Source organism: Rhagoletis zephyria, unplaced genomic scaffold (assembly GCF_001687245.7).
Source record: "Rhagoletis zephyria isolate East Lansing unplaced genomic scaffold, Rhagoletis_zephyria_1.1 Rzeph_scaffold_02338, whole genome shotgun sequence".
Taxonomy (NCBI): Eukaryota; Metazoa; Arthropoda; class Insecta; order Diptera; family Tephritidae; genus Rhagoletis; species Rhagoletis zephyria.
Genome location: NW_016159422.1, coordinates 1 through 11,820, shown reverse-complemented (window position 1 = coordinate 11,820; position 11,820 = coordinate 1). Strand labels below are relative to the sequence as shown.

Here is an 11,820-nt window from a genome sequence, read left to right as displayed (position 1 = left end):
CCAAGTACTAAGCTAAACTCCCCTCCACTTAACCCATTCCAACTAATGTTATTTTAGCTCATTCAACTTACATAAACTATCCTTAATTTTATCGGTTGAATTTCAACCGCTGGGCGAACACTAGTTTACAAAATTTTACCAAATTAAAAAAAAAAAACAAGTGTAGGTAAGGTTTGCATGGCCAAGGGTGTATGTATACATATTAGGGTGGTCCAAAAACGCATGTAAAAAAGTGTCGGAATTTTTATGCTCGCACCGCTAGGATTGTTCTATACCGGGAAAAATATCCCCATATTTTTTATTTTGAAATCGAAAAATATTTAGAGTTCGCTCAAAGCGCCCAAAATGTTCCATGTATTTTATATGGGGAAAACCACTTTTCGTAGAAATAGTATAAATTTCTTAAAAATATATGTTTTTCGAAAACTCTGTTTATCTGCAGGAGATTCCCAGTAATAATAACCAATTATTTATTTAGCCATTTTTCTTCGCAACTATAGTTTATAGGTCCGCCAAAAACCCAGCATTACAATTCCGACTTTGCTGTTTGTGGACCACCTTTATACATATACATATGTATATCGCCTACGATCTTCAAAGGTGACACAACTCAAAATCACACAGTCGTCAGAAAATGCGTAAAACTATTTCTTAGCACGTGCTAATCATATGAGCAAGAAAGACTTTACCTTAGGTTTTTTCAACAATTTATAACAAAAATTTGCTCAGGGTTTAGCAAAAGGTAAATAAAAGCGCTGTATTCATTTTTATTGCCAAATTTTGAGTTGTGTCACTTATGAAGATCGAGTTCGATATGTGGACAAAAAAAATAAAACAGAAAAAAAAACAAAAATACTTAAAAGTGCGAACAAAAAAAGTGTTGTCCTAATAACTAATAATAAAACTGCATCGATGAATAGGCATATTCAGATTATATTGAAAAGTAAAAATGAATTTAATTTTTTTAATTGATGATTTTTTTTGTGGATGAAAAACGAATCTAATAAATAATCTTGTAACAATACGAAAAACAGACCTCAATATTAAAATNGAGCAAAATATTTGTTTATGGTTTTTTTGTGGATGAAAAACGAATCTAATAAATAATCTTGTAACAATACGAAAAACAGACCTCAATATTAAAATTAATTTTATTTAAATTTTTAAAATCTAAAGAAGTTTAAATAAAAAAAAATTACCTAAACCACATACATACCTAATCAATATATAATAAAATATATATAATTTAAATTTTTTCAAAGCTTTGCTATCGATGAGTGGGCCTAAACATTTATATTTACATTTGGGGTATTCACAACAGTGTCGTAAGTGCCGCATTGTTTATGTCGTAGACTTTAAAAGCTTACATACATTTTTGGAGGATTTTTTACCACACTATTTTTTAACACTGTGAATATTCACAATATGACTTTCATGGTTTCCAATTAATAAATTTTACGCCGTCTCAATTTTACCACATACAACTACACGAGACCATTGTAAATACCCAAATAAAAAGAAAAAAAAATAGTTCTTTTTAAGAAAACAAAGCAATTGCAAAACCACACCATAATATGTTTTAACGTAAAAATTGGATTTTTTTTTAAGAAACTAAAAATAATTATATGTATCTAAATATTTATTTTACANCCTTAATAAATTTTACGCCGTCTCAATTTTACCACATACAACTACACGAGACCATTGTAAATACCCAAATAAAAAGAAAAAAAAAATAGTTCTTTTTAAGAAAACAAAGCAATTGCAAAACCACACCATAATATGTTTTAACGTAAAAATTGGATTCTTTTTTAAGAAACTAAAAATAATTATATGTATCTAAATATTTATTTTACACTATTCACATTAAAATTTAACAACCTAATATTATATCGAATAAATATGAGCGCATCAGAGGAAAAATTGAAATTTGGTTTATGACGCTTTCTAATAATTTAAGTTCTAAAAATGCAATGCGATTAGTCATAAGTGAAGCAAAACTTTTGGTCGGCAACACCCTTTTCTCAGGCGCGGTCACAAATATTTTCTTAAGATTTACAAAATAAATTTTTTTGGATTCGAAAACGAAAGTAAAATTTTTAAAACTTAAAAATCTAATCTGTGGTAATAGTTTTTATTATTTCAACCAACATTTCTTTCTGAAGACTTTTTTTTTGCCAGCAAAATTAAGTTACTAAACAACAAAATGGTTTCTGTAACGACTGCGGTGCAGTCGAAAAATATGATGCATACACATTTTGATTCATTCTATCAATACATTCTTTATGGAAATTTTGTTGTGAAAAAAAATTTCGAATCAAAAACATTTTTATTTAAATAGGGACTTTATGCGCAGAAAGAAAACGTTTTTGTTAAAATTAAAAAATTAATACATTAATGGTTTTTTCTTTTTTTTCTACAAAACTATAGCATTGTTATAAAAATGAACCTGAAAAACATTTCATACATTTTGAACAAATATATTTTCACTGAGGAAAAAATGTTATAGCTAATCGAAAAATTTTAATATTTTCAAAATTTGCATTATTTTCAAAACAAAAATTTGGGTTGAAAATTTTTTATTCAAAATTTGTTTTCCAAAATTGTATCTATTATATTAACATTTTACTTATATATTTTTCTAATTGATTTTTTATTTCTGGGCTAAAAATAAATTTTTTATTTTTTTTTTTAATAAAAACTGCAAAATATTGCCTTTGAAAATATAAAAATTTAAGTAATATTTCTTTTTCAAAATTGTTTTTATCTTAAAGTATTGGTATCTATTTTAATGAATAGCATTTACATATAAAATAAGTTTTTTTTGTACTTTTTGACAAAATTTTCTTAAATAATTGCTTTTATATAAAAAAAAATATTTTTTTTCAACCATTATTTGCATTTAGGAAAAATTAAGAAAGCAATAAAGTATAAGCGGTAAAAGTTACACGTACCCGTATAAGCTGCCATTTCGGAGGTCACCAGTACTCCTCATGAGATAGCACTTTTGAAATAACCACTTTACGCCACAATAAAAAAATATTATTTCCTAATTTTTTTTGTGAAATATATTCGTTTTTGCTAAAAATTATTTTAAAATTTTATCCGCCATTTTTGAATTATTTTTTAATAAAGAATTTTTGATAAAAATGTTTTAATTAAAAAAAAAAAGTGGTTGCTAATAAGTATTTTTTTACTACAAGAATTTTACAGAAAAAGCCAATTTTGCATTTTCTTATAATTTCCATTTTAAAAATTTATATTATTTGACCACTGATTTTTTCTAAAAGATACTTAAAAATATCTTCCTTCGCCATTTCTTTAGTAATTGTTTTCCTTGAAAATAATTTTCTTAATACATATTTTTAAAATTTTTTATGAAACATTTGCAATAATAGCTATATTTTAATTTTACAGTATTTTTTTACAACAACAAATAATTATTTTGCAATGTAAATATTTTTACTGAAAAATATTTCTACTTAAAACGAATTAAAATTTGGGAATGATTTCTCTCAAGAGCAAATAATGGTACATGCCAACAATTCGAAATGAAATAAAGTTAATAATCGTTTTTTTTTTTAATATTACAGAAATTATATAAAAAAAAACACAGACTTGTACTGTGGGCGATAATGGGTGAAAAATGCGCCTATCTGCAAATGTACAAATATTTTCGCTATGTGTGCATATTGTATCAACATTCTTCTCATTCTCTTAGACCAAAATGTCCTGTGAAATAAAAATACTTGCGGTTCCATAAAAATACCGAATCGGCATTTTCTTCACTTCATAGCTATCTTCGCTCTGCTGGAGTTGCACTCGCTGACGGAGGCTAAGCCTCCGCTGCTTCCCCACATTTGCAATAGTGAGATGTGTGAATGCAACGCTATGGGGTTCGATTGCCAGCTAAAGGACAAATTCAGCTTGGTCACCGTTAAGGCTAAAACGTGGCAAAATGACGACCACGCAGAGGTGTATAAACTCAATATCACTTGCGTTTATCAACCTAAGGACTTGGATGTGGTGTTAGCCGAAATGCCCCAAATATTGTTATATAAGCATACCAAGTTTTATTTGAGAAACTGTTTTCAGTTTCCCGCTTTGCTAAGACAGCCAAATGTCAGCTATGAAGGCAGCGTAGAGTTCGATCCATACTTGGACGCGTCCGAAGATTTCTTTCAGCATTCAAGCAGCTTAGAGCATTTAATACTACCTGTAAAGTTTACATATGTTGATGAGCCGCTGCCTGCAAAGCTGCTGCACAACTTGACCAATTTGAAGAGCTTGCAGATCATCGCTTACACTGCATACCCCAAAATTAGTTGGCCTGTAGAGCTCTTGCACTCATTGTACAACTTGGAGAGGCTGTCTTTGGAAATGGTGGCGCTTCACACTTCCCTACAAGCCATGAATAGCGCACATTTTCGCGATTTGCGCGCACTTAAGAAGCTGAAGTTGGATAAGAATTACATGATGACGCTGCCAGAGGATCTCTTCAGTAAGTTACCCGCGTTGAACCGCTTGAGCTTGCAGCTGAATGGGCTGACCGAGCTGCCGAAAAATTTGCTGTGTATGCAGCGTAAATTGGTCTCACTCGACTTGTCCAGCAATCGGTTGACTACTCTGCCGACAGGGTTATTTGCGAACACACCGCTACTGTGGGAGCTGGCACTTGCCGGCAATCGACTTAGTGTGCCTTCGAATATTATAGAAAATGTGCACGCGTTAAGCTACCTATACAGATTGGACTTGGACGGCAACCATTTCGAAACTATTTGGGGAGCAGGAAACTACCGAAATCTATCCATTTTTGCACGCGCCCACCGCGCAGATCCATACGCGTTGTCAAACCTCATAGCCATGGGTTACGACGGCGAGCGGAAGCCAGATGTTGATAAGCCACTCAATTACACCTTCATTTCGCTGAGAGCAAACAAACTTTCACACTTTTCGTTGGACTGGATCGCTGAGGCGGGCGTACATTGTCCATACTTCTTTGATCTCGCTCTCAATGAAATACGCAATGTGAACGCCATTTTGCGACCACCTACCTTCACCTGCTTGCATGAAGTGCATTTAAAAGGGAATCCTTTGGTCTGCGACTGCAAATTAGCCTGGGTCTACCACACAGATATGCTCGTGAACACCGATTACTGGACTTGCGCATCCCCCGTGCACTTGGCTGAGAGCGGTTTACAAGGTTTGCAGCGCGCCGATCTCTGCGACTGGTCGCCCGCCTGGTGCCCGGAGAAGTGTACATGCACACGACAAGCCGAGGTGTTGTTAATCAACTGCCAACGCGCGCACTTGCAAGGTCTCACACAGCTGCCACGTCCCGAACAATTGTCGCTTGCGGAAAGCACGCTCTACCTTGAAGGCAACCTTTTCCGCCAGCTGCCCTCAAATGGTACCTTCGGTTACGCCAACGTTACTCGCTTGTACGCCGCGCACAATCGGCTCAACATCGTGTTGCCGGCTCATCTGCCGCCTAGCTTGACTGTGTTGGATTTGCGCGCCAACCATTTGGAGCGTTTGAGCGCAGGCTTTCTGCGCAGCTACCTCAACGGTAGTGAAACACTTACAGAGTTATATCTCTCCGAAAACCCTTGGTTGTGCGATTGCGAAACTGAACTGCTATTATATACACTACGCGCACAGAGCGCACGCATACCCGACGCTGGCGATATGTATTGCGCCAATTTTCCCAACGTAACCCTCTTGAATGTGATATTCAACGACGTATGCGTGCTGCCCACCAGCAGTTTGGGTTTGATGACGCGACTCATTGCCATCTTTCTCACAATTCTGCTGCTACTCAGTCTTGTTACGCTCTACTACAAATACGAGCTGGAAGTCAAAATCTGGCTGCACGCACACAATTTGACTCCCGTTTGCTTCAGCATCGACGATCTAGACAACGATAAAACTTTCGATGCCTTCATCTCATATTCGCACAAGGATAAGTGCTATGTGAACAACACGCTGTTGCCACAACTGGAGCACGGCGATCCACCATTTCGAATTTGTACGCACGAACGCAATTGGCTTGCCGGCGCCTATATACCAGAGCAGATTGTGGAGTCTGTGGCGCAGTCGCGGCGCACGATTATTGTGCTATCGCAGCACTTCGTCGAATCCGATTGGGGTCGCATGGAATTCAAAACGGCACATCAATGCGCCATTAATGAGAAGCGTGCGCGCATTATAATAATCAAGTATGGCGAGATTACAAATACGGCGGGACTCGATAGTGAGTTGGAGGCTTATTTGCGTATGAATACATATCTTGATTCTGAGGATCCAAGATTTTGGCAAAAGTTGCGTTACGCAATGCCGCATAAAAGAGGTGAAGGGCGGAAGGCGGGCATGCTTGAGGTGAGCGGTAGAATATATGTGAGTGGCCAAGTGGAATTGAACCAGTTGAAAAGCGAAAGAGAGGAGAAGTGAAAATATTGGAACTTTGCGCACAAAATATACGCCAAAATGAACGAATCACTTTTATATTTAAACTAAGTCAAATATATTATAAATAAAGAGGCTATGTGAATTGGAAATGTTTGTAATGTTGATAAGTCTTTAAGGGAAAGGAAACCATTCATTCAGTTTGATATTGAACCATGAACTTCATCTTAAGAAACTATGAGCCATCTGCTCATTGTACCAGGGTCCATAAAGACACGCAGCTGTTCTTTTCTCCAGCCTCCACCTCTAAGTGCCCCAATGAACATATTTGGGGCCGCGGTGAGAGAAGCTTTCGATTGGGAGTTGTGATCTGCATTTCCTAGAGCCGGAGAATCCCGCAGTTTTCGAGTAAAAGGCTAGCGCTATATACGATTTTGCACTTGCAGCCCTCTCGAGGCTGCTGCTGCTTGTTCAAGAATAAGGACCATTAAACTTCAAGGAAAAAAAGCCAATCGGGCACTCATACCTTTGGCGATCCTTTTGCTAAAAAAGATACGATACCACGCCTCAAATATAAAAATGGAAGCTTGGATTTAGCTCAAACTCAGGAGTGTATTTGGAAAAACGAGCAGGAGCTTCAGCTCACTTTTAACGCATGAGACACAATAGACTGCTCTCTGGGTAGTAACCGGTCATAATCATCTGCCCTCTCATATGCACCGGATTTGCTAGACCAAGCAAACCGCCGAACAGCTTAGTAGTACGATTTCATCTAAATAGTAAGGCAATATTAGCATTTATTAGAATAGAGCTACTCCACGTTGTACGCAGTTGCATGCTTTACTGAAACAAATGTCTGGTGCTAGTCAGATATCATTAGAAAGTATACGTTGATGCCCGAAGCCTGATGCTACGCCTACCACGTCCAACCAGTCTTTGATGACAATGCAGACGGAATGAATTCCTGAATCGGCTGTTCAATTACTTTTGTATTATGTTTTACACGGGCGTGGTCGTGCGGCCTTAAACCCCCTTTTACCCCGTTTACCCCTATCGGTAGGCTATGGCACACTCCCGGGTTAATTTCTGCCTTGAAAAAGGCTTCTCATTAGTATCATTCGTCATTCGGAGGCGTCGCTAAACTGTAGGTCCTTATCCTTTGTGTGAATACATCAAGATACTTACCACAAATCAGAGGAGAAGCTTGGCCATTATTGCGGCGGACTCCTTGCGTATATATATGGTTGCATCAAAGCAACTTTCTTTAATTGAGTCTTTAATTAACTTTATAGGTTTGATAAGTTTTTGTGCGGAATTATCTAAGGCGGTTTAACGCGTATAAAAAGTGGGAGATCGTAGCAAAAAAGGTAATAAGCGGCAGTAAAAACTGGACCAGAACTTGAGCGAGCACAAAATCAAGTCCTCAAAATAGCTAGTTACATTTCAAAGCAAAAACGAAAAAGGAAGAGAAAGAATAGCCAAAATGTCAAATAACAATTGGTATTAAGTTTGGTTTGGAGTCGCAAAGTTAACCCTTGTAAACACTAGTGCGTTCACCTTTATGTTAATGTTATACATATTACAACTTTACAATTAGCTTAAGTGAACCCAACAACCATGAACTAGCCAATGTGTATGCACCTTGGCCTCGAAAGTTGCAGACGAGTTTGTTGCGCTTCTGTGTTTTATTGACAACAGCGATTGCATGTACGATAAAAGAGAGCAAGCTGTCGAACTTAATCCCCGATAGTAGTGTACGATATTACTTGGTGTTTCCTCAGCAATACATGCGTTGCTGTTGTTGTTGTTGTTGTACCTACTTAGCACTGCCAAGATTGGCTTTTCCCTCAATATTGTTCGTCAGGCTCAACTAACGGCAGACCCCGGAAGTGTGCCCATCCAACTGAGTTGGTCCATAGCGAAAGTGCGTTAGTTAAGTGGGGTTTTTGTGGACTTGGAAGGATGTTTCGAGTCGTGAGGGGACTCAATGGCATGCCGGGTACTCATTGGGTGCATCTGCATTTATCCTAGTCAGGTAGGAGCTTAGCCTGCTGCAATAGCCTGAGCGTAGTTGGCAAAAGGGCACTCACATGTCGAAAGTTGGTGTTAGTCGAGACGACTCCCTGTAAATTACGTTTATGATCTGACGGTACGCTGTCGGATCTAGAGGTTGTTTTAAGAACTTGTCCGGTTGACCACGTCCGTTGCACCTTACTACGAACTGCTTTCATAGCATAGTTTTGTGCTCCCTGACGCGCAGAATTTTAGCCCCGCAATGTGCATAGGTGGTGCTGTGGCGACACCAGAAAGCATACCTTAGCGGTAAAGATTGCCGCTAGCCCCCGGCGATCGATTTATATTTCATACGACGACCGACCAGTTTGAGGCAGACGGGGCATATACATACTGAAGGAAATGGAAGCTAAGTTGGAAGAAAAAGTCTATATTAAGTAGGGTATCCGGTTTCGTTATCTTGGCCTGACTGACCACAACCAGGAAAATCGCACATATAGCAAAAAAAAATGTTTTTTACACCGGCACGAGGCTAGTAACCCCTCATGAAACTCATTAAAGTCATGAGACAGTTTGTCTAAAAATGTTGACGAACTCAAAAAATTTTAGTGAAATTTTTCAAGATGGCCTATCAGACCACAACGCTACTCGTAGGGTTATGTGATTTGATTGGAAGACGGTAAGGGTATTGGTATCGAATAATCGGAGCAGATCGAAGAGTTTGGCCATTACCGCTGAAACACAATGCCGGCGAACGGCGAATTTTTCGCCGCGAATGTTCGCTGTAAAAATTAACACACACTGTCGTATATGAGAACGCGCACAACCGAAGCATAGGACGACGTTCACCCGACGCCTGTTCGCGACGATAGACTCATTTCTGTTGTCGTCGCTGGCGGCTGCGGCAAAATACGATCCATTGTGGCCATATACTAAATATTCTCAGATTTTTTAAACGAAATTGAAAAATCCTGTATTAGTTTTTGTTGAAAATTAATAATCTTGTTTGTAAAAATTTTAATTGTACCTTGTCATAAGCAGCTGATTTCGTCCTCGCCGTTGTTGGTGTTTAATGAGCGAAATTTTTGCGCAAAAGTTGCTGCCGTTGTCACTTTACTGGGCGAAAATTCGCCGTTCGCCTGTATTGTGTTTCAAAAGTTACTTTCCAACGAGGATTAACAATGCTATTGCCGGACACCAATATTGAGCAGTCATCAGCATCGAAATAGAATAGAAAAATTTATGAAAATCACGGAAAGAACATCACTGTACATATAAGAGGTTTTTAATTCTTATAAGTTTCAAAATTTAACATGTAAGTAATAGGGACAACTGCTCCACGCCAGCCGATTCTACGGACTGAAATTCCTTGCGGTTTTTCGGCCAGCGACTGTGGTTTTTGTGACCTTTTTCAGAAATGCCTTTCCAACTGTTTTTTCTTCGATAACTCCCTATTATTGTTTTACGAGATTCTTTGGTCCTTTGTGAAAGTCCCTAAAATTATCCTACCGTTTATATGGCATCCTTGAATTTGTTTCTCAAGCTTTTACCGGAACTACCCGTCATAGTTTTTAAACAGAGAATTACTTTAGTTAAAGGATTAGCTATGTTGCTCACAGAACATCTCTTCATATGTCTTAACTGTCTAATTTGAAGTGGCATCACGATGTGTGGTGTACCTGGCATACGCTAATACTAGACATTCGCATTAGGGGCAGACGTCTTCTTTCTTATTTTCGAGATTGACGCTACCGCAGTGGCTATTGCATGGATGAACTATTTTAGGGACAGTCCGCGTAGACAACGTAATGTCTCTGATTCAGATTCTGCAAGGTAGGCTGTCAGTTCGTCAAAACAATCTTTCCCACGCATTGGGGGCAGCTAAGAACATCGTCATGGTGATCAATTGAAGATTATTTCGATATTGAGATTATTTGCTGCAAGCTCTTTTAAAGAATACTCTAAAACGAGTAAATTGACATGCTAACTAACCACCATGTTTCCTATATACTTTTTTCAGATAAAAGATGCCTTAAGAGACTAAAACTAGAAAAGGGTCTCCTTAAACTATGACCACAACTCCTGGAGTGCTTTGCGCCTCAGCTCAAAATCTGGCTGCCTGTCAGTTCGTATTACTCCTAACAATGAACGCGCTCGCCCAGTCGAATATCTTCTCGACCACTAAGAACCCGTTGCTAACGAAACAGAAAGTCAAACCAAATGGCCCACAGACTGCATTCAAAACCTGCTACGAGGGCAAATGTCAATGCAAAGAAAAAGTGACCAATTGCTATTTGAGTGATCGTAGCGGCGCAGTGATATTTGAAATTGCAAGCAGCGCTGAACAGGATACGATAACACTGACCTGTGAGGGCGCGCCAAAAGATATCGATTCCCTTTTGAACCAGATTTCGCATAAGTTCACATTTCATGCGGCGTCCTTTAAGCTGAGGAACTGCGCACAACTACCGAATATGTTGCGGCGTCCCAATGTGACTTACATGGCCGATGTGGAGTTCAATACACAAATGCTGGTACCTGAAAAGTTTTTCTGGCACGCCAAAGGCTTACTGACGCTGAGATTTAATATTACAACCGACGACTTGGAAAATAGCTTTCCGCCGCTACTTTTTCACAAGCTAAAGGAGCTAATTAATTTGGAATTGATAATAGTTTCCGATGCTGCAGTGGTCACAGTGCCCGAGGAGATGTTAAATGAGCTCCATGGTTTGGAAGTGCTGTCTCTATATGTATACCACCTTGAAACTGGTTATTACGAACCGTTGGATGCACGGCGCACGACCGTACGCAACTTAAGCAGCGCACATTTTCGCGATCTATGGGCGCTAAGAAGCCTGCTGCTCGACGCAAATAACCTGCAGACGTTGAATGATACTATGCTTATGCCATTGCGCGAATTGAACCAACTGGGCTTGAGCCTGAATGGTTTAGAACAGCTGCCTGCAAATTTGCTTGCAACGCAAAGCAAGCTGGTCGTAATAGACTTGAGCATGAACTCGCTAACATCACTGCCGCTGGGCATATTCAAAAACACGCCACTGCTTTGGAAGCTGCAGCTAGCCGAGAACCGCTTCAAAACGCCCACGAATATTATAGAGAGTGTGCGGCCGCTACGTTATCTCCACCAACTCGACCTGAGCAACAATCAACTCGTGCAGTTGTGGGGCACTGGTAGCCTACGAAACCGCTCGCTCTTGACGCGCACTAACATTAGCGCACCACTGGAAGTGCCACAGTTCGCAACGTATGTGAGCTGGGAGCGCGGCGCATTCAANCGAAACCGCTCGCTCTTGACGCGCACTAACATTAGCGCACCACTGGAAGTGCCACAGTTCGCAACGTATGTGAGCTGGGAGCGCGGCGCATTCAATGAGCGCCAAA

At 38.9% G+C, this 11,820-nt stretch overlaps 1 protein-coding gene across 1 annotated transcript; it reads left to right on the top strand.

The window, feature by feature from the left end:
• Positions 1–3,891: 3,891 nt before the first annotated feature.
• On the top strand, positions 3,892–6,450 carry LOC108366607 (protein toll-like). Its single transcript, XM_017621054.1, has one exon. It carries the CDS (start codon positions 3,892–3,894, stop codon positions 6,448–6,450), a length of 2,559 nt encoding a protein of 852 aa, XP_017476543.1.
• The last annotated feature ends 5,370 nt before the right edge of the window (positions 6,451–11,820 follow it).

Coding starts and splice junctions, on each gene's coding strand:
- LOC108366607 (XM_017621054.1), top strand. CDS start 3,892: ATGGGGTTCGATTGCCAGCTAAAGGACAAATTCAGCTTGGTCACCGTT.